This window comes from Silurus aristotelis, assembly GCF_946808225.1.
Source record: "Silurus aristotelis genome assembly, chromosome: 28".
Lineage (NCBI taxonomy): Eukaryota > Metazoa > Chordata > Actinopteri > Siluriformes > Siluridae > Silurus > Silurus aristotelis.
The window spans coordinates 6,057,000-6,081,925 of NC_139601.1; the positions used below are offsets into that span (position 1 = coordinate 6,057,000).

At 37.0% G+C, this 24,926-nt stretch overlaps 1 protein-coding gene and 1 long non-coding RNA gene across 2 annotated transcripts in view; one reads left to right on the forward strand and one right to left on the reverse strand.

Moving 5' to 3' along the window:
• Positions 1-24,926, forward strand: part of LOC310722062 — a 456,255-nt gene that overhangs the window by 81,894 nt on the left and 349,435 nt on the right. The window lies entirely within an intron of this gene.
• Positions 1-24,926, reverse strand: part of mapkapk2a (MAPK activated protein kinase 2a) — a 37,596-nt gene that overhangs the window by 10,608 nt on the left and 2,062 nt on the right. The window contains exon 3 of the mRNA XM_083534690.1: positions 3,538-3,677. Within this exon, the coding sequence (XP_083390816.1) occupies positions 3,538-3,677 (140 nt within the window). The remainder of the gene's footprint in view (positions 1-3,537; positions 3,678-24,926) is intronic.

The following is a 24,926-nucleotide window of genomic DNA, read 5'->3' on the forward strand; positions in this document are numbered from 1 at the left end:
TCTGTATTTTCTAGCTGTAATCTACTAAAGAGACAAAGAAATGTTTAGGTATGGTTTTTAAACCATTGCGGAAACAAGAAATCTAATGGTGGCCTAAGACGTTTGCACATTACTTTCAGTATTAGTCACACTGTATAGTTCTACTTGCCATTCATCAGGCGTGTCAAAACTTCAAGTGCATTTTTTCACATTTCCTTGCTCAAATCCAACTCCCAAAACTACACCAACAAATCTTTTTATACTGTTAACTATCAGGTCAAAGCTGGGCACCCACATGCTACACTACAGCTTTTTTGGGGAGGTGCCTATAGCCTGTATCAAAGATAGAATGAATATAAAGTGGCACACTCAGACTACCGTTTTTGACCACACTTTAAAGCTATTTTCCACATCAAAGGTGTTGTGATGGTATTATAACAAGCTCAAAGAGGAAATCCGTATGTAAGCTCTAAAAAGAGAATGTTTGCAGTTTCCATTTCTACCTGTGTAATGCTTAGTTCCTTTGACCTGCACATTCTGTTCCTGTCAAAGCTTCTGTTTGATTTCTTGTAATCTTTTTGAAGCTGTAATAGATGGCCTCATGGAAGCTTGTGTAAAAAAAAAAAAAAAAAATTACCACTGAGGGGTAATCAGACATGTTCTTTTTTTTTTTTTTTTTTTTTTTTCTTTTGACAGTTTTGCTATATCAAAGCCATACGAACAGTTAAAAGATGCAGTGCATGCCTTTTAACCACATGTGCCACATCCGTTAATTTCACATGAAGAAAAAAAAAAATCTCAGTAAACTTCACATGCAATTATATAACTCTATAGTAATACTAGCAGACATCCCAGAAAAGAAAATCTATGAAACAGAAGAATATATGAAGCATAAGCAAAAAGCCTCAAAAGGAAGCTAAAGTTCACGTGAACTACTTGTGCTTCGGGGTTTCCAATCCAGTGTGTTCCCTTTATGCTGGGTTTGCATTTATCAGTAAATTTAGGATGACTCAGATATATATAGTGGGGATTTAATGAGACATACCCCTGCATGCAATGAGGCAACCACAGAACTCCCACATGTGGTAGGACCTCTCAACTCAGACGGTCAGTCCCCAGATCATGCAGTGATGCCTGGTGATGATGAATCATTGCTTTTTAGGAGAATATCCAGAGGCTTTACGTTATGAAACTTAAACCGTATTACACTGAGAAAAAAATACACTGTTCCGAAAATAGTGCCTAAGTCAGACTAATTAAGCATATCAGAAACACAATCACTATCCTAAAGAATATGAAAAATAAAAGGACAACAAGATAATTTTTTCTCCTCCAAATTAACCACTGAAAAATATTAGGCCTAAAATGATTTCTTAAGCAACTCGAGTAATTAAATTCCAAAAAAGCATTGATGCAAATTATTCATGGTTCGTTTAGTCCATTTAACTACACATGGAGCACTGTGTTTCCCTACCAACTATTATTACTGACGCACTACCCGCTAAACTCTGGAGGACTCCGGTGTCTCATTTATAAACACTTTCTCTGTCGCCAATTTTACTTCTCGCCTTCCGTGTTTCCACATTGTGTGTACGTAGAGTTTACTTACAGGTGCATGTTTTTGCCAGTCATGCCTTATATATATATATATATATATATATATATATATATATATATATATATATATATATATATATTCAGGCCAAAGAACACAACAGAAAGTTTCCAAAGTTTGGGATATTTCAAACTAAAACAAAGAAAACACTATACAGTGCATTTACCTTTTTGAAAGTAATTTGTAATTAATTTGTATTTTTTTATTTATATATTTGTATTTTGATGTAATTTATTTCACTAAATGGGTCTAAAAAGCTTTCACAGATTGCAATTTCAGCGGTAAAACTAAAGTTTTCTAAAAAGGAAACAAAATACCAGTCTTATTTCCCTTTTGTATATTCCCGGTCAGGGAACCATCCCCAGCCACTCTTAGTGCCGGTCCCAAGCCCGGATAAATTGGGGAGGGTTGCGTTAGGAAGGGCATCCAGCGTAAAACATGTGCCAAATCAAACGTGCGGAGGATCCGCTGTGGCGACCCCTAACGGGAGAAGCCGAAAAGAAAGTATATTTGCTTTTTAATAAAGAAAAAGTACTTCTTATCTGATTATTTGATTTTTTTTTAGTAATAGTGTTCTACTGAATAGTCCATCGATTAATCATTAGCTGCAGCCGTATACAATATGGTGCAACAATACCAGAAAGGTTTATTCTGTATTGATTGGTTTGTCTGAAACTCACATTGTCATGTAACAAAAGGCTCACAGAAATTGCAAACTACTATACTTTTGTTTTGCCTTTTTTTTTTTCTTTTTTCTTTTAAATGGTTAGGGTCCCAATATTACCACAAAATTTTTGTCAATTGAGCCATGCATCTCAAACAGTGTAGACCTTCAAAACATGTGACCAGACATGCTTTGGGAATGAATGTTGTATAGAAAGTAAAAGGCAAAGTGTGATGATTGTTTTTCACTTCTCTTCTATAGGGTGGGGGGTGTTGACAAAAGTAAGGCAATACTGAAATAATCTACAATATGACTTGGTCAGAAGTTTTAAAGTCAACAGTAATGCTGTCTGGCAATATAACATTTAAAAAGGTGTTTATAAGAAAGAGAGGGAGAGAGAGACAGACAGAGATGGTTTGTGAGAATTTCATGTACATGCTATGCATGCTAATTCATCTAAACTTCACAGGCATAAAGGAAAAGGTTTGACTTCCCAGCAGAATATCAAACAATTACACCGAAAAGAAACAGCTAAAGCAGCCAAGGGAAAGAAAATTTTATGTGCATGAAAGACAACCACTTATTTTTTTGCTTAAATCAGAAACAGGAAGTGCTACAAGTTTCATAATACACAGCAATTTAAAACTCTTCGTAGTTTAAGGAAAATAACGATAAATATGTCTTGAGTACTGTGTGATTTAGAAGATTGCAGGCAAACACAGCATGAGAAACAAGCATACGTGAAAAAACTAATCTTGTTTATTGCGTGCACTATATAGAGAAAAGTTCACACTCTCAGAATGCATGCGTTTCTATATGCCAAAACCGAGGGGCCTGTTTTTCCCCCTAGCTCACTTATGCTAACAGCAGTGCCAGATCATGCATTTACAATAAATTGGAGTTTCAGACATCTGCTAGTACTCGTTTTACACAGACTGCAGAGTGAAACCTTCTGACAGCAACATGGCACCAGAAATGAGTTAGTCCGGGATTGATATCAGGTACTTAAATGATTCAATAACAGAAAATTGACTTCGCTGCTTGCTATATGAAACGGAAGTAGCACGCAGGCGATAGGCAATGTAAACTGGAGGAAGAGAGCACGGGGCGAAAAGACCAAGCTGAATCAATATCAATATTTTGCCAGTCAAGAAAGCACTGAAAAGTCGTTATTGCGTACTCTCGTGCGAGCACGTTTTGGGTTGGGGATGCACGTCTTCAGCGCCTTCACTCATTGCAACAGAGACATAGGAATGACTGTGACAGACATATTACTCACCACTCCATGACGATGAGTAAGCACTTGCGACCTTGGTATAGGTTCTCATACACATCAATGATGCGAACGATGTGAGGACAGGGTGAGGCTCGCCAGTGCAACTCTACCTCACGTCGTGCTTTGGGACAGTCCTGCAGCATCTGCAGAAGAGAGGAATCAATCATTTAACGAGTGTGCTTAGAGTAACTGAAACAAACAAACAAACCACAGTACATGTGTCAATTGGTTAATCATTTTACAATAAACAATTTGTTGCTGATAGCAAAAGGTATGCATTCGGTTGCCAGATGGAGAACATAACTGGCACCTCAGTTATTCGAAAAGAGAGTTGCAACAGCAACTATTCAATTACTAGAAAAAAAAAAACTGACTGTGCAAACAAGCAACTGAGTATCTAGGTTTGCTAGTTTATAGTAGGAAGCGTTTAACTAATTAAGAATATATAGTATTACAGAACAAGTTCAATGTGATTAAATAAGCAAGATTGGATAGAAGATTTTGCTTAACAACAAGCATCATGTGTGTGAACCACAAGACACCTTGAACCCAGACAGTGGTAAATGTATAATCTCTGAAAAGTCTTTAGCTGGCTAATTTCACTGTACTAATGCATTGCCTAATAACGTGTACAAAATGAATAAATGTGCAAAAGACTCCCAGTTGCCAGACGCCCAGAAAGCATCCAAATAAATAAGACTAAAATATTACTCATCATGCAGGAATGTAATATTATTTAAGCAATTAGAACAGTTCAGTAAACCTTGTTATAAAAACGCAGGCTTTATGAAGCACGTTTCGTTTATAGAGCTGACCCCCCCCCCCCCCCCCCCAAAAAAAAAAAATAAATAAATAAATAAATAAAAAAACCCTAATATGTCGAACAGTCAAATATTGCGATTGTGTTGGTTTGGCTCCCTCTTTTGGACACACGTTTTCATTACACAATGTACTTCCCCATAGGGTTGGCCATGTGTCCTAGCTTTGTTTATTTGTTTAAACACCCCCACATTTTCCTTCATTAGGGCCCTTCTGTGATTTCATTACGAAAGGCAGGGTAGCTCAGAAGAAGAGAAGAAGCAGCAAAACTGTGTACAAGGTTGAGCTAGCAAGCAGCTTGAAAGGTTTCTACTGCAAACTACAATTATGGGATTTGCAACTTCCCCACACCCCAGTCTGTTTCCTTTAAAGATTGCTTATGTCATGTCTAGAGAAACGAATTCCTCGTCTGGATTGATAAATAAACCGATTAAAAATTTAAAAGTGGCTATCAAATAAAAAAAAAAGAAAGGCAATTATCAGATGTATTTGTTTCACACAGATGACAGTCTTCTAACAAATCTTGTAAATGTAAACTGGGTGCCATGACAAATTATCAATTATTCAAAAGGTTATCATGATGTAAAACCCAGGGAAGTTTTACATACTCAAATTTTAACTTGGACACAGTCTTGAAGACTATGCATCTGTAAGTAACAATAAAATACAACCCTGATTACGAAAACTTTGGGACACTGTGTAAAATGTAAACAAAAACAATGCAATTATTTTCAAATCTCATTAACCCATATTTTATTCACAATAGAACACAACACACACCAAAGGTTTAAACAAAGGAAATGTGGCATTTTGCAATTTGGGTGATTGAGATAAAAAGTCTCCAAATTTGTGACAGGGACATGTTTTCTAGCTGCCCGACAGTACTGGGTCTTCGTCATATTTTTTGCACATGGCGAAAGGTTTGCACTGCAGGCAGGCCAGTTCATCAACCAGACTCTTTTACTACAAAGCCATGTAGTGATTGTCTTGCTGAAATATGCAAGGCCTTTCCTGGAAAAGACCCTGTCTGGGTGGAAGCAAGCATTGCTCTAAAACCAAGTATATACCTTTCAGCATAGATGATGTCTCTCCATAAGCACTAATGCACCCATACCATCAGAGATGCAGGCTTTTGAACCAAGATCTGATGATAGGACAGTTCATCTGCTCTGTAGTTCATGATAAAGGGTCTATGGTTTCCAAAAAGAATTTTACATTTCGATTTGTCTGACCACAAAATAATTTTCCACTTTACCCCAGTCCATTTTAAAGAGCTTTTACCCAGAGAAGACTTTCTTGGATCATGTTCACATATGGTTTCTTCTTTAAATGTAAGAGATTTAACCTGCATTTGTGGATGATATGGCGAACGGTCAATGATTTACAGAAATCACTGGCATTAAATATTGATTGATTTTTGCCCTTGTTAATTTTCTCTAAATCTTTTGTTATCATTAGGTAGATAATTAAATATTTAATGCATTCACAATATAATGGTGAGGAACATTATTCTGAGACCGCAATTTGTAGATGCAATATCTCGCAGGTTGGCCATCTTTACCACTAAGAGACTCTGCCTCTACATGATACTCATCACACCCAATTGTGTTAGTGACCTGTAGAAAATTCACCTCATTTGTTCTTCCAGATTTTACTTTTTAGCAACACTTTCCCAGCCTGTTGTTGCTTCAGTCCTAATTTTTTGTGCACTGGCCATCAAATTCAAAATGACAATTTTTTCCCACAAAATTATACATTTCTTCAGATTAAACATTTTGTGTGTTTTCTATTTCTATTACGTTTTACAGATTAGTACAGTAACTACTTTCTTGTTGGTATCTTGAGACATTGCTTGCTCCTTTAAGTACTGTTTTCATTTATATATAAAAAAATAAAAATAAATAAAAAAAAAAGCTTTAGCTCACTATTTTAAAAGTCAAAATAAGAATTAAATGCTCAGTACAGCAGTATATGGAGTCTTAATAGGATGTGGTTATAAACTAAAGTGGAAAAGTTGCCAACAGGTTCTCCATATACAACTTCTCAGCTTGATCTGTTTAAAAGGTGGACAAGTTGACAAAAAGGCGATAATGGGAAAGCAAATGGGATTTTTATATTTAATTTAACATTCATATTTTATCTAACACATCATGCAATGCAATTTTTTCAACCATAAATATATATATATATATTTTTTTAACTTAACTGAATAGCCTCGTGTAATTTGTGGCCAGACTATGTGAAACATTTTTGTGCATTTTGTAAATATCAATATTTTCAATGTTTTGTTTTTTTTGTTTCCCCCACCTCATAAAGCATACATGTTTAAAAAAAAAAAAGGAATAAATAAAAAATAAAACCCAACCACCAGAAAAGCTCGACAAGTACCACTAGGCACTGACTATCGCTGGTTAGCCAATGCATCACTGCAAGCGTAAGCTCTGGCAAGCCACGGTGTGTGCTCAACTCATCATTCTCATTAAGCCCAATGACGCAAATGCTTGTATTCGGTGGATACAAAACAAAAAAAAAGGTCCTTGTAAACATCGCCTCAGATGTAGTGTTAACATGAATGAAAATGGTGCACAGACATGGTGCTAATCAGGATGAGAGCGTTAAACTGGGAATAACTTGCCCACATGAACTACAAAGTTGCCAAGTTGGATGCAGTTTACAATAAATGTCTCACTAAATGCGTGGTATTCGTATGTATGCAGTTGCAACACTTCATCTTCCATCATTATTTTTATGGAAAATCTAATAAACCAAAAGGATATATAATAAGAGATTTTAAATAAGAATCTAGTGCATCCTAAACAGATTTATCCAAATTATACAAAGATGAGAGACAGAACCATCCAAAAGCAATCTCTTAAGAGTCCTAAATGCAAGTGTGTCGATACCTGTGTGTTATCTGTTTCACCTGTTAACAGGTTTTTTAAGCAATACACCTGTTTTTTTTTTTAAAAGGTCTTGTACATTGTGCGGTACATTTTGAATTTGATTTAGATATACACATTGACACGCTCCCTGATTCTGTCTACCATGAACACTTTTCAAAGCAGCATGGGATTTAGGTTACATAATGACAGCCAAGGGTTTTTTGCTGAATGACAGCTAAATGAAAGTAAGTGTAATTTTATTGAATACATAAATATCTAACTTATGATACAGCGTTCGTATGTCAGTACAGTAGGAAGTACTTGTAAGTAAGCCTTTACCATAATAAGAAAGTGCTCATCCACTGGTGCGCGCACACACACACACACACACACACGTTTTATACTACACCACGCAGCTATGCATGACAGGCAGTGGAAAGAATCTCATAGCACTGGCCTTCACAGGGAATCTCTCTCTGACTCGCCAACATAGTGGACTCGGGATTTCTCTTCATGCCCACCACTTATAGCTCTGCCAAGCTTGCCATCCTGTCCAGCAGGGGGTGCTAATATAAAGTAAATCAAACCTAAAGCATCCGTTCAATGCTAATAAATTATTTTGGTTGCTATAATCCTTTATTACATTGTTTAAAAATAATAATAATAAATCACGCTCATATAGAAATAGTTATATTTTCATGAACAATTCTGAAATGCGCTGTATACTCTTGCTTGCTCTTCCCTATTCCTTAAATTTAATTGAAACTTCTTTTGAAAGTCTCTTTCAAGTCCATTACATTCTCAATTCATCCATTAGTTCTGTCCACAGGGAATCCTAAAGGTGCTCTAGATTATTTACACAACTGATGCAGTACAACATACAAGTAGCACCCTGGGTGAAGAGGAGTTCTATAGTTTGATGAAAATGTACGTCAATCATTTTGTTTGATTTTTAATGCACTTCTATCTCCATTTTGCCAAAACTATTGTAGAAAATGTAACGTGTATAAAATCAACAGCTGACTTTTTATTAAAAAATCTATAATTAAAGGGTGTTATTGGATCATGCTGATCCTATAACACTCTTTATTTAGGCATAAATAAAGTCAGCATCAGCAGTGTGTTGAGTTTTGTGTTTGTGAAATTGTGGCTGATGTCATCCACACACTGCATGACAGGCACTACCAGTCTTTGTGACTGTCTTCCTCTCCCACTCTTCCATTGTCATACAGTGAAAAGCTACAGTTGTCTTTAACTAGGTGCCACTTCATTAATGCCTTGGCTGCATATGGACTGGATGGCATAAAGGCAACACATCCATCCTTTCTGCCTAATAATTCCCTGAAACTAATAATTTTTGCCACTTGCAAATTGGTGCAGAGTACAGGTCAACCGGCAGCAGGAAAAGGTGTGCGTCCCAGGTCGTGGGAGTATTTTATATTAACTGCATCGCAATGGTACCATTTTAAATTAAATGCAAGCCATTAGAACATTTTATATTAAACGCAACAAAGAAAACTGTACCTGCAAGTTACGCAAAATGGAGCTTGTGTGGTATGGAAGTACCACAGTAATGCACGAGCACATGAAAAGAAAACACTGGTGTCAGGGATGAAGGCAAAACATCAGCACAGTAAGCAAAAAACTGCATATCCTCCTCATGTAAAAATTGTATAGTTTAATAAAGTGCTATCGTGTAAACTATTTATAACGGAAAAGTCGTACTAGATCCATTCTGGCGTGGCTAGCGAGCATCAAGTTCACAGACACAGTGGTGGATTAAATTAAAATAGTGTAAACAAACACCTAATCTGAAAGCAGCAATAAAACAGCAGCATTACATTTATAGTCACTGTTGTGGGTTTCAGCGAATGATTATGCATTTGTACACCAATGTATTTTCCGTTCCCTTTTTTTGTTTGTTTTTTCTGTTAGTTTGCTGCATTTCTCCATTCCATTCTCTTTTTTTATAGCATTTGTCCACTACAACAGTTAGATTCTGTAGTCTTTACTACGTTTAAATGCTTGTTTTCAATGTTTAAATATTTAATTTAATTATATATATTTATACAGAAAAATATACTTAAATATACATATGTAATTCCTATATTAGAATTAGACAGTGGTGGGCCATGCATTTGGTAGCTGGGCCTTCAGGGGGGACTTACCCGACTTAATCCACCTCTTAATACCACAATCACGTAGCAATTATAGAAACCATCAATACTAAACAAAAACGTAATATAACAACATGGCATTACAGAGAAACAGGCAATGTTGGCTGACCTCTTCTCAGGATGTCTAACTTTTCTTGAAAATTGATTTTTAAGAACGTCTGAGACCAAATCAGTTTCTCTTCCTCCGTCAGCCATTGTGGGAGTAAAAAATTCTAACTCTGATGTATTAATGTGTGCAGAGCTACAGACGTATTTTGCTAGTCGAACTTGTCTGTAACAGTTTGCCTCCGACCAACCAATCAGAGGACGGAAAAATGCTGACGCTATTCTGGGCCTGCTAGCTGTGAAATCTGATTAGTTGAAGAAACAGACCCATTGATAAAATAGTCTAAGGTACACTGGCCAGCACTAGTGAGTGTGAAGGCCCTGGGCAGATTAGATTGAAATGGCAGCACATAGAGGCTGAAATCTGATTGGACAAAAAAATCTAACATCCACATACACGTACTGGAAGCAGTGCAGCCAAGAGAAACGCTACAAAATGAAGAGAATAAACTGTTGGGAATAAATTAATAAAATTTTATAGAACAAATTGTAAAATTTAGGTTGTAAATGTAAGTCAGTGCTTCTGATAGTGTTTAGGCCAACAGAGAAGACCTTGCTGGCCCTGATGGCCCACTACTGGAATTAGACCACTTACACTGAATACTGCTGGAATAGCAAAATTATGACCCAGAGTACCTCTGGGAATCTCACCAGCATATAATTTTTACTGAATATCTCCAAAGTTTACCTTTCCAAAAGAAACAGCCATGTAAAACAAGTCCTGAATTTACATGCTGGGGAAGATACATTATATTTTACTATTCTTAACGTTAAAGACTTACCAGGAAGCACTATTTTGTTTGTTGTCTTCCATCCTTTCAAAACATTAGATTAAAAAAATTATAATAATAATTAAAAGGGATTTTGTGTCAATTATTGAGTTCCTGACACATGTACTGCCAATATGTAATGGTCTTGTGACCCAAAGAGCAAACAAGTGCTTGAGAAAAGTTAAATACCGTACTAATATGAAGTGTATTTATGTATCGAGTTGTTGCAACAACCCTTTAAACACACTCCACTCGCTCAGAAATACCTTTCTGCTCCCATTTCCTACTTCCCACAGGAAACGTGAGAAACAGATCTGTCTGGATTCCTTATTCAGATAAAACAACTAATATTTTTTTTTATATCTACGTTAGCATACAGTGAAAATTTCAAACCGTAATAACAAATAGGCCGGGGGGATTTAGTAGCAGAGGAAGAACGCTCTTCTGCTATCTTTTGCATGTTTGTTGTTTAGCAGCAGAGATTAAACAGAGCAGTGGCTGGGTGCGTGCTCTCTGAACAAGTGTGCCACAAGGAGGTCATAATGTGTGTGTGCACATATTCGTATCAGACTATTGCTACTTTAAAGCACAACCACAAAAGACCTGTCTACAGCAGAGCAATATGATTATGAAATGTAAATTGACTGTCAAAATTGGACTTGACTGAAGTGTTCGAAGATCAGATAGCTAATAAAACTGGCAGTGAGAGAAAGGAAGGCAGGTGGTATGGCTCGAACTGAAATGTGAACCGTGCGTCACGTGTGATGTGGTGTGAGAGGGGGGTGGAACCTGGCAGTAAGCCATCACCTATGAATCGAGTGATTTAGTCTAGGAACCTTCCTGTTTCCCAGAGGAAAAGACAAATAACAAAACACACCCTTTCTGTACTGTAACTCAGTTTCAGGGTGTTACCCATCTTCTTATAGCCTAGGCCACCTTTGTGTAGAGCAATCATTCTAATTCTTAAATCCTCAGAGAGTTCTTTGCCATGAGGTGTCACGTTGAAAGTCCAGTGGTATAAGAGAATTGTACTCAAAGCACCAAATTTTAACTGCTTCAACACAAGATACACAAATTGTATGGTCCTGTCAAGCAGACAAAAACATGAACATAATGAATAGCTGTTATCATTTAGGGTGTATTTACTTTTGTTGCCAGTTATTTAGACAATAATGGCTGCAGGTTGAGTTATTTTTTAAGAGGACAGTAAATCTCTACTGCTATACATGCTGCACACTGATAATATATAATTTCTATAGTATTGTCCCTTGAGACGACATTAAAATGCAAATATATTATATACTAAAAACACGTGTTCCGAATGCAATCCATATTCAGTGGCGGACCACAAGTAGCTTTAGTCTCCGCCTCCCACTTTGAGAGCATGTTTGAAATATTATTATTAAACTTGAAAACACAACACACAATGATCCTGACAATTCCACATATCAAGGGAGTGAATAAATAATGGATAGAAGAAATGAAGACATTTGTTAAACTATGCTGACACAAGTAAGCATATCTTTAGAAAATGTTTTATTAAATGTAAAACACCGACACTTAACACACATCTGTATTACCCAAATAGGATCTAACCAACGCAAACTATTGAATTGTTTTTATTATTTATTACGTTTTAATCAGTTTTATTTGTGCCAATTTAATTGATTAGTCAATTTAATTAACAAAAAATGTGTATTGCATTATTTAGATTTAGACATATTTTTTAAATATAAAAAAAATATTTATAATTTAACCAGACAGGCATTTTATTTAAAATGGTTTTATAAATGAATTTTAAAATTTCTATAACATTGAACCAAGAATAAAAATATTGTGCAGTGTTACACCCATGTATATTTTACAAACCTTTTTTAAATATACACATTATATACACACACACACACACACACACACAAAATATATAACCACAAGAAGGGCTTTAAGAACCCTCATGCTCTGGGTGATGCGATTTGGATTGAATTACTGACAAACACCTGACACATTTCTGAATTATTTTTTAAATGTGAGACATGTCCAAGAAACATGAACCATGAGCTCTGAACCAAGGCTCCGCTTTGAATTTTATATGACAAGTTTTAAACACAAGCCTTTTCAGTATTCATATTTCAATAGTAGAGTTCATGAATTAATTCAGGAAGCAGGCTGTGTTGGGCACATGGCCCAAGAGGTTGACACGTGGTTTACAAAAACTGGTAAATTATTTTAAAGGAAAAATGCTGTCCGGAACCCAAAGTAAATGTTTGACTGATTTCCTGCAGTATTGATAATTAAGGACTGGATGTACCGAGTTGCTTCTCTTGAAAGCAGATCTATAGATGAAAGTCATAGAATTCACTATGCTCAGACGTACAAAAGAATGACTGCCATGTTTTTAAATATAAAACTGAAAAGAACAAACCAACCTAAGACTGCAAATGTAAAAGCACTCTTAATGACTAGGATGCTTCAGTTGTCTAAACTTGAATCATGACCTCATCCCCACTGAACACCTTCAAGAAGAACTAAGCATGCACTGGACCTCCTCGCCTGAAATCATTGTCTGTTCTTGCTAATGCTGAACAGGCAAATCTAGTAAAAATAAATCTGGTGAAAACCCCAGAAAGACTGAGGCTAAATCTGTGATGGTTTGTGATGGTCAGATGTCCACAAACTTCTAGCCTATGACAAAAACTGAGTAATCTTACATATATGGAACATTGACTCACTAAATAAAAATAACCAGACATGCATGTCCAACTAAATGCCCTCATCACACATAGGATCATACCGGATGCAGTACTGTACAAACCCAAGTAGATTAAACCCCCCCAAAAAAGGAGCTTTTTCGGCCTCAGACGCTAGCAGATCTGCGGACAATCTCTGGCCCATCTGCTGCCCGAGCCCTTTTAGAAGCAAGTCATGTGCTCAGTGGGAGGATGGCAGATGTGGCCCATTCACCTTCCAGAGGCTCAGCACAAAGAAGTCCTTCGATGGTTTCACAAAAGAAGCAGGATGAGGGGCTTCAGGAATACAGAAGAGGGGGAGAGACATGGCATATTCCACCTGCTTCTGTTTATAGAGGTTGGAGACAACAGGCTAGGGTGGGTGTGCCAAACTTCTTGTTCTGGTTTTATACCCCTTGGTTTTAAATCCTCCAAATTGGTGATCAATGTGTACGCAAGTGTGCACTCTACTGATAAAGCTGTTGGTCGGAACACTGTGCATATTGAAGCACATGTTTAAGTTTGTGCCAATGCTAAAGCAGGCCTAGGGCCTGTAACTAATATTCATTAATTTTCCTTTTTCTGCTTGAAAAGAAATAGGTAAGGTCTAAAGTTGTTTTCTTTGTTTTGTTTTGACCCCATTGAAAAACCTGTACAATATTTGAGAGACCATTTAACAATAAGTCATGAGTATAGATTCTTCAGCCATGTAACTTATCTAAAGACATTAGGAGTAGTTATTTATTGCGATGACTCAGCATTCTCCTCCCACACAAATGCAGGGAACACACTGTAAAACCACCAGAGAAGTACTGAACTGTTCCGAGTGGACTCCAGTGATGTAAGCGCAGTTCCCGGTCAAGCAATTTAGCTTCATTTATGTTTCAGAATGCCTCATGGTAGAGAAATACAATCCCTGTTCCTGGTGTTTTTCTGTGCCTGTGTCTATCAGTAGGCTAATGCTTTTTGTTGCCCATAGCTGACCATCCATCACCTCAGTAGATGACAAGAGATGCACATTAAGTAATGTCAGTTAAGTTAGAGCTTCAAGCTCTCAGTAGTTACTTAGTAGTACATAATCCAATGTAAACTGCTTTAAAAATATCAAAGAAATTTCTTGAATCTGATTGATCAGAAGGTGTACATGAATTCTATATAAATGGACTATATAAAAGCAGTAATGTATTCGAATGTATAGTGAATAAATCAGATGTTACGGTAAGGGCAGTCCATTTATATAGACACAATCTAATCATTTTTAACATGCTTAAAAAAATTTAGCTTTCTCTTTCAAACTTTTTAAAACAGAATTGAGTCAGTAAGTTTCCCAACAATGGAAAGAGGATCCTTATAACAAAAACTGAAAACAACTTGTCTCACAAATGTTTTTTGACAATCAATACACCAATAAACAGCAGAAAAATTGTGTCACACTGAAACTCGCAACATGCCGTCATATATTAATAACCCAGAAAATGTTTGCAGGAATCCATGGTCTGTGATCAGGAAGAAACTTTTACCTCCAGATGTCACAGCTAAAAGCACATATAGCATTAGCTGATGATGTTTCCTCAGAACAGCCATACCAATGCTAATGCAATGCTAATAAAATTTAGTTTCATTTTAAAGATTCTATTATTTTAGCATGCTGAAAAGTGTTTCAGCTGCAGACAAGACACCTTTAACAAATGTAATGGATACTACAGTATCTATATAAAGGTACTAAGTAAATCTGGTGCCTGATAAACAGTTTAAAAAAAAAAAAAAAAAAAAAAAAAGAATCTAAGTGGTCGATATCAACTAAATAGTTATTTGGTTTGTAGTTTAGTAAAAGCACCTGAAGAGATGTTTATTTCCATAGTTCAAATGGCTGTTTGTTTATAAAAACTTGATGAAAATCAGGTCTGGAGGCAATATGCATCCCTCCAGCAGATGTCCTTAGACACAAAGATAACGCAGGAAGGATGACAAAAAAGTTTTCTGCAAAAAATGGTTTCACTGTGACTAGTGTGCAACACTGTAGTCCACACAGGAAGACTGAACTACCCACCCTGACGTACTGGTTTTTTTGTACTGCATGACAGGTGGATTCCCTCCCCAGTCATCGGATGACACTGAACTGTCAAATGTCACTAAGCCAAGGATAGTGACCATTATTAAGAACGCTCGTCCTTGGTGCTCTGCCATTTATTACCCGTGGGGTTTTTCCACGTGTTATGTTGTTCAATGACCGGAAAGTCCTCAAAGGATGTAAGCTATTCAACTTACCTTAATAAAGCAGCACATCTACACTGTAAATGATTTAACAAATCTGATATCAACGTTTATCCTGCCAAGGACAAACAAGTCATAAATTGTATCTGCATGGGGGCTGCCATATTGTTCATGGCAAGCAATGTTGAACAATCTGTTGTTCATATTAAATTAGAATGCAGGACTTTCAAACCGGAATAATAGAAAAATTTTGTCTAAAACCATAAATCTCAGTTGTCAGGACGGCCAAGAGAGATAAGGTCATAAGATTTATTTTCTATTTTAGGCCTTTCAATTTCAATTCAAAACCTACTCGCAAACATCACAAGAGAGTGTCTGACATGTTATTCTAACTGTGACATTAAACTCCAACTCCTGCTTCTTCACAGAAACTAGTCCCTTGTATAGTAGTTACGGGCAGTTCCCTTTTCTATACTCATAATAAATTCTTTTTATAGAGACATTTTTTTACTCCCAAAAGCAGAGACTTAATTTATGGACAATGAACCTACGACGTCAGAAAGTCAGCAGAAAATCTTTTTATTTAGACCTGTTATCCTTCACCCCCACTTTTGGTACTCACAGCTGAAAATGACCTACCTAAATTTAAATGAGAAAAGTGGGCTACATACACAATTTAGTGTATTTTAGGTTGATAATGCTGAAAAAGATATAGATGATGAAGCACCTTAAATATAAACTTCAGGCACTGAACATTTTTATTATTTCCTATATAAAACACATGAAATCAGTCCTGGAGCAATCCAGAAAAGAACTGGGTTGAAAGCCAGATGTCTCACGAGTTTATATTTCAAACTGAATGAAGATATCGTGAAAAATGAGATTCCTACAAAACAACATTATCTGAGACTATGTCTGGTTCGCCCCAACCAGCCCAAATTTTGTGACCGAAAATGAACTAGTTCCTGACAAAAGTGTGCTACATGCACAATTTAGATATCTTTGGAAAGAAGACACGTTGGGCTTTACTGTCAAATTTGATAATGCTCAAAAAGCTAATACGTTAAAGATGATTTATACATTGATATATAAATACATGAAATTGGATCTGTAGCAATTCAGAAAAGCCACATGTCTCATGAGATTATATTTCAAATTTTATGAAGATTGCATGACAAATGAGATGCCTACATTTATATGAGACCATGTATGATCCTTTTCTCCCTCCCCCTGTTTGAAAGCCACCTGCTAGACTCAGGAAGCCACACACCTGCAAGGGTTTCCTGAACCTTTAAATGGTGTCTCAGTCTGGTACAGGCTACACAATCATGGGAAAAGACTGCTGACTTGACAGTTGTCCAGAAGACGATCATTGACACCATGCACATGGAGGGTAAGACACAAAAGCTCATCGCTAAAGAAGCTGGATAATGTAATTAAAAAAAGTAATTAAAGCAAAGAAAATGTTGCGATTGTGGTCAATATTGCGATAGCACAATAATAAATGGTTTCATGAGTCCACTTGATTGGTAAGGAAAGCAAGGAAAATGCATACGCATTAGTGAATTAACGCTAAAATGTGCATTTGTAAAACTATAGAGGTTTTTAAAAGGAAACATTTTTTACTTTTTTAATTAACATTTGCATTAACAAAGGGTTTTTTCTTCAAGATACAATTGACTTAAATAAAACATTGTCCAAACAGGGAATGCCCTGCCACTGCCCTCAGCCATTTAGATTATTTACAGTACCTGTTTTTCTGCTGAAGATTAACATACAGTATGTTTACGTACTTTATTTCAGGCAATGTTTAAATCATTATTATTAATTGTGCTTAAGCTTTTTTTATGGAAGATTACTAAAGATTTGTATGGTATGGGAGTAGAGCATAATGGTGAGAGGGCAGATACATGGGAGGGTGACAATAGAAACCTTGCCCAGGGTTCCAAATGGTTATAAACGACCCTGTTTTACGCAGGATGTAACAGACACCGAAAAGAGAGAGAGATACCGGGAAGAGCTGACCGCAAGTATGGGGATGTGTGTGGGAAAGAGTAGGATGCCAGGTGAAGGCGTGCCAATCAGCGAGTGTGCGCGGGTTACATGCTGCCGTCGAGAAAAGATGCGTGTTACTGCGAGTGGGGGTGTGTCCTGGCATGAGTATGAGGAAAAGGAAAGGCGGTGAGGCAAAAGTGAAAAATAAAAGAAAGCTCCGTCTGTTGAACCGTCGCCTGTCGTCTCCTTCTTCCAACCCGGAATCAGTGAGATCTGTTACAGATTTGTCATATCGCCACGTGATGTGGTCACTTTAATTTAGCAAATCTTGCACAGTTCCCCTCTTTGCTAAGTATTGGTAATGTTAAAGCTTAAATATCACCATATAACACAGGGAGCGTGTCGGTCTGCTCGCCATCCATCTACACGCTGCAAACCGGAAAGTCACGTGACCACACACGCCACACGTGCACTACCTAAACTGAGACTATCTGGTCTTTTTTTGTTTCGTTAGCGGCGTGGAAAATCTGCAAACTGAAAGTAAGTGTCCACACATGCACTTATTTATTTCGTTAAATCAAAACGTTTGGCGTCATATAAACGCACAAGCTGACATTGCGATTGCGATACAATCATTCATGCAGCACTAATAAATATCTCCTTAAGGTTTAAAGACAGGTTACAAAGCTGTTCTGTATGTTACCCTGACTAACGTTGAAGTTGCAATCTAATTGTCTCTATACACTACCAAAAGGAAAAACAAGCTTTTGAACACCACACAGGGAGCTTTTCGAAGAACCTAATAGTCTTTGGACTGATAATAATTTGGCAACAGGATTCTGAAAACTATCAGCATTTTGTTAAAAGCAGACATCAGTGTTAACATGATCTGAGGGCAAAAACCTGGTTAGCCATCTGCCATGGAAGTCAAAGTGCCTCTCTCTTTGAATGTTGACAGTTCCTGACCACACGTATTGACTAAGTATCAGACACTCTATCTACGCTACAGGCCAAGAAAGTGAGACTATACAGACAACAGCATACTACACATTCCACGATAACACACTATGTGACGTGGAGCTTGTGATCCACTACACAAATAAACCAATGACAAACCAATTACATATACTGGCATATAAAGTTTTGTGTGGGGTTACCGAATCGACTACAAATATTTTAAGGGGTAAAACACTGGTGTAGACTAAATAACCTTTGACATCAATTAAAGATCTTTACTATACTATACTACAACTTCCACTCCTTTAAGAAGGCTTTCTACTAGATTTTGGAACATGACTGGGTGGGGGCTTGTGCTCATTCAGCCACAAAAGCATTCATGAGGATAGGCACTAATATTGAGTAAGGAGACCAAAGGAGACCTGGGGGGTCTAGTATAGTACAATGTTACTATTATACATATATGATTGCTCCTGCAAGTTCTACCTTGTCCACCAACTATGCAGAAATTACACAGTTATAATGAAATTAATTCCTACGGCATAAGGGTTGTGTTAAAAATGCAGGCATCAACTGAGAATTCCTCTTGCCAGAATCACTTCTCTATAGGCACAAAGGTTTTTATTTGTACCGAAAGTCAGCTAAGGTTTTTTTTTTTTTCCTACTTCTCCAAATTCCAAGTGGCAACATCACAGTTAAACTGCAAGTAAATGTTTTAACGGTATTTCTGAATTACACTTAAAAATAAATAAATAAATCACTGTTAAGCTTGACTACAACCCAAATAGCATTCCAGCTCTAGTTACAGCAAATCCCAAATGACGTCCTATTCATTTTGTTGTATACTTAGAACATAATAAAAGTGAACGCCCTAGAATGTTGTCATGTGTACTGAAGAGGGACTTTTGAGATTTGAGCACAAAATAAATAAATAACTGAATAAAAACCAAACAAAAACTTCTAGTTTTTGTCATGTGGTCAGTTTTCCAGTTAATTTAGTCTGTACTAAAGTCTTTTTTTCTTCAATAAAGCATTATCGCGCTGCAGAGTTTTTGTGTTCTGCCATTAAGTGAAAGTTTGCATGTCCTTACTTTTACCAAAAGTTTGTTTTCATCACAGAAACAGTCATTGAGGCAAACTTGTTAAGGCTTGTTCTTAATTTACTCTGTGAGACACACGTGGCAGCGTGGTGTGCCACGTGTCGGATGACATATGTCTGTTTCCATTGTGACGTCTTTACCCTGCTGCCCATCACTAGTCATCAATAACACACACACACACACACACACACACACACACACACACACACACACACACACACACACACACACACACACACACACACACACACACACACACACACACACACACACACACACACACACACACCATTTACATTTGTGGCATTTAGCAGACGCCCTTGTCCAAAGCGACGTACAAACCCCGATCAGGCAAAGCATTAAGACCCCCTGCCTATTATTGCGCTGGTCCCCTTTTGCTGTAAAAACAGCCCTGACCCAACGAGGCCACTCCACCAGACCCCTAAAACTGTGCTGTGTTATCTTGGCAACACGATTTTAGCAGCAGTTCTTTAAATCTCTAAGTTGCGAGGTGGGGTCTCCATGGATCGGACTTGTTTGCCCACCGCATCCCACAGACACTCGATTGGAATGAGATCTGGGGAAACCATTGCTAAACCATTTTTGTTATGTGGCATGGTGCATTATACTTAGGAAGTACCATTTCTATAAAAGTGTGTACATGATCTGCAACACTGCTTGGGAGGGTGGTACTTGTAAAAGTAACAGCCACAGAGATGACTGGACCCAAGGTTTCCAAGCAGGACGTTACCCAAAGCGATAATCATTGTTATTCACTTCACCTGTCAGTGGTCATAATGTTATGCCTGATTGGTGTATATATTAAAAGCTGAGGTTAAATAGATAAAATAAATTCTAGTAGCTTTTTCCCAATTCACATGTTAACTGGTGCACGTTTAACTGGGAACATAGTGAGAAACGGACATTCTCTTTGGCATGTTGTTTATATGATAACTCGTACGAGTGCTATTCTTCCTGATTTCTTACTCCAGACTGTGATTATGAGGCTCCCCTGTTTTTAGAGAACATCAGGCCTATTGCTTGCATTTTGCGCTTGATGTCGAGTCATGGTGAGTATTGAAGAAGTGCTGCAATCAGGGCGATCATCATGCAGCGCTCCAATCTGGGCACTTCAGTTAAAATAGGGCTTTCTGCAATGCATCGACAAATGATCAGATTTGGAACACCCAATGTACAGTATGTAATATTTATTTGCTTGTGCCCTGCTGCTTTGCCGACATATCGATGTGCACCATACAGGAGTAAAGACAGAAGAAAAAATTATGAGACTATGCACCTTACAATCTAGAGGAGTCACAGACCTAATCATAAAACAGTTTAGAGTGAGATGTCTGTTTATACGACAAACAAAGTGATTAATGTGCCATGTGTTGAAAGAAAATATATTTAAAAAGAATATTACTATTATTGACGTGATTCTAAATAATTTCTCAAGCTGTAAGTTACTGCTTAACTGAAACTCATTTACATTAACACTATATTATCAGTACCACCAAATTACACTAATAAATCTTACTTATACTGACCAGCGCCTTTTCTCAGAGCATGATCAAGTACATGGCTCGAGAAACATTTAAAACAGGTTCAACAGTCATTTGCTCTATAAATGAGAAAATGATGAACCAGAAAATAGAAAGTGGCTTTAAACAAGAATGCTCTCCAGTGCAGTATTCTTACTGTCCTCATTCTGTAAGGGTTGTGGTTAAACAGGAAGTAACATAGCAGGCTGAAGAGGGTAGGTGGGGACATGCATGGAAAGTATTGCACCATTCTAAAAATGCATGTGTGTGCAAACTATATGTACCAATGTGTATTATGAAAAGAGAGCCACCGGAAGTTTGGCTGGAGCTAAAAAGGGAAAATCACTTATTGTACATTGCAAAACCGAGACAAAACAAATTACTGCTGACTGACGACGAGTTAGACGCTCCACCCACTTGGGCTTATTTCCTACCCAAGTTTCCAGTCACATGCTTCAGGACCTTGACAGCTATATCATGACTGGCTTGCTTTCATTTCTGTCAGGCCCTAAAGGGATCACACGGTTTTAATCAGTGTTACAAAATTAAAACACCCCCATGTAAAACAAACACCACAAAAAAAAAAAAAAAAAAAGAAGCACCCTTGTGGTAAAAAAAATTTATGTTATTTAAAAGCCATTTTTAAAAACAATAATTGTTGAGTATCCTGGTTATTGAATCAGCCACAGGAAAAGGGCTGTGGTTAAAAGCTTGCAAATACGGAGAAAAGAGCTGTTTCTGTTCTGTGAAAGCAGGAGGTTCAATGCCACACTGCATGCTAAATTAAAAATTGTTGATTCAAGCTCAACCAACAAAGACTTTTGGTATTAAGGCCACCAAAAATGAAACTTAAATCTAATTAGATCATAACACATACCACGTTTTTCCGTGATCTATAATCTTTGATAAATTTAGCCACGCTTGCGTGTTTTGTTGTTTAAATAAAAGACTTCCGTCTTGCCACCCATCTTTAAAGCCCAAACATATGGAACCCCCCACTCCCTAAACAGCTCCTCAACACACACAACTAGTCTAAATATAGTGATTTACTTGCCCCACCTACTAGAACAAAACAATTTACATAAACAAGTTAAAAGTATTCCTTATTAAAATTTATTTAATTATACCCTTATAAATTTTACTAATGTGTTCGCCAGACAGATGAAGTAATTTACAAAAAAAACGCAGGATAGGTTTTACTCTGTCAGCTCTGTATTGCAGCCTGTAGCTCATTTGTTGCAGGCTCTTGGGTCAGTTCTAAAATGTCGATGCTTTGTACTCAAAGCATCTTTAGACGAGAAATTTCCCCACTGTGGGATGAATAAAGGTATATCTTATCTTTACGGTAATCTGACTTTTAAATAACTGCATGTTTATAAATGCTAAAATTGCTATTTACAATAATTGACCACCATCGATATCAATATAATTAATTATGCAACACTACGGCTATGTATACTACAAAGTTGAGCCTGGACACCTGCTGTCACTGGTTATTTAGCTAAGAGATACAGAAAAAGATCACTGATTCAGCAAGATAAATCAGCGTTTTTAACTTAAATGTAAATCATGTTCCACTTACTATATAGCACACTACCAAAATCATCAGGAACGAGGAGTTTATGTAGCGAACTGTTGCAGGCACAAGTTGCAGGTATGCAGGCAGCAATGACTGACTTGGTACATTCTATTAAGCAAAAACAACTATCAGTGACAAGTAAGCCAGCTAAGTGTGTTAAATATACATAATTTTTTCAATCTATGGTCAAAGGATAAGATTTAACAGATTTGCATATTACATTAGCCCTAATCGTTGAGTTCGAAAACTTTCAATCTGTGATAGTAAGGACATGCGACTGGACAAATGCACACAATCTCACAAATCTAATACACTCCGCTACAACTTCATTATCAGCTGTTTATTTCTTCCTGGAGGTTGCTCTGTTATCTCTAATAACTAGCAAAACTGGCTAAAGTGAAACCCAGCACAAAGCTAAAATTCAGCATGAAATTCTAACTTGGGTAGATTTTCCTAAAATCTTAATTTATTTCTTCCTACCTTTATTTGGTACAAGATTTCCAGGTAACTAGGCACTAGCTAATTAAAATAGACCACCTGTTTGTTGGTCTAGAACAGCTGCATGTTGACCTCCCGAGGAATAGTTTGGACCCCAGGCAATGACAAACAAGCATGATCACAAGATACCACTAGAAATAACCTTGCATCTCAATAAACAGAGGACAACTTATAACAGTAACAGACAAACAGCATTTTTTGAGGTAGTAGTCAGAGCCATTTGGTGTTTATGTAGCAAGTTAAAAAATTAACTAAAATCAGGCCATAACTTGTGTGGCATTAATGATGCAGTCCCATTAACACTATCATACTGGGAACTCATTCAAGACCATATTTGCACTGGTTAAAAATATACAAGTAAGCACTGCTCAATAGATGACTAAAAGGCTGAATTATAAAAAAGTCCCAAGCATTATGTGAATCCATCCTGATCTTTAATTTTACCCCTTTTTTCTGACAGTAACATTAAAAGTTATAATGGACTCTATAAAGGCCTGCATGACCTGCAGTGACCTCAAGTACGCAACAATGACAAATCATGCATTGCTCATATATTTACTCACTTCCTTTATTATTAAAATAATTCAGGTGTAGTGGATGTGAAACTACAAGGTTAGTACAGGTGTGAAGCCGCTGGGATTTTAACCACTGTGATTCAGTGTGCTGCATTTCCAGCATTAAGGGCATAATTGATTGTAAGCGGAATTGCAAAGCAAAATGTGTGCCAGTAGCATCAATGAATATTGATCTTGCATGTATGACTGGTAAAAACTACTTTAAATAATTCATATTTGTCCATAAACAAATAATTCAAGAAACAAATGCCAAATTAATTTTTAAAAACGTAACGGTTACCATAAAATCAACCTATATAGCATAATAACTGAGATATTACCCACTGTGAGATGTAGCTGAAGACTGAATAGTGTACTCTGCAGAACTGCTTCTGCTATTCACACACACTAATAGCAGGCGCCACATGGCTGCTTGATCTCCTGCCTATTCAGATGATTAGATCAGAAGATGTTCATGGGAAAAACTAAAACCAACCTAACAAAAAAATATATACATTCTCTGAATAATTTTTACCTGGAATTCTTTTGTATATACTCGCTCTTAAAATAAACTCCGACAAAAAAGCAGGATAAATATAATCTGCATTCCTCTGAAAAGGGTGCAGCACTGCACATACCTACTCTACTGATTAATCAAGAACAAGGGATGGGCATCCACAAATCCTGTCACATGGACATCATTGGTGCAGGTTGCAGTCACAGTTCAGCAACTAAAGATATTCCCTTCAGTTCAATGATGACGGTTTCAGTTCCCACACGAGAACTGTTTTTCCTACAGAGTTTTACTGTGAGACTTCAAAACTGCTATTACAAGTTTAAACAAGGTGCTGCATGTATGCACACGATTCTTCATTTCCATTGAAGGCTACCTGGAAAGAGCAAAAAATGTTGCACAAATCTAACAGCTGGCCCCTGTACACATTAAAAATGCTATTTCTAAAACTAAACAGTTTACCTAAATTATTAAATAAAAATTGGAAATGAAAGGCCTATACGTGGTTCCTGTATCACAATCCCCCTGTGCACAAAAATGTTCATATGTTTTGCCAGTAGTAAAGTTTAATGGCCAGCACAGAGCGCTGACCTCAACCATAATGGACTGAACCTCTGAGACAAACTGGAATGAAGACTGTAACCCAAAACTGTTCTACAGAGATCAGGACCCAACATCACTAGCCGTGGCGCTTGTGGCTCGGATCCCCACATTCAAATCTAGTAGAAAGTCTATCCAGAAGAGTCACGGCAACTGCAACAACAAACGGGGGATAAATCTGAAATGGCATGTAAAAAAAAAAAAAAAAAAAAAAAAAAAAGCACACATATGGGTGTGATGATTCGTTGTCCAAATATTTTTTGGCTCTATCGTGCATCTTAAACATAGTATTGAATAAACTAAACTGCGAGAAAGCATTTCGCAGCAGAATAGCTCAGAAGAGATTTCTTTAAAAGGGAAA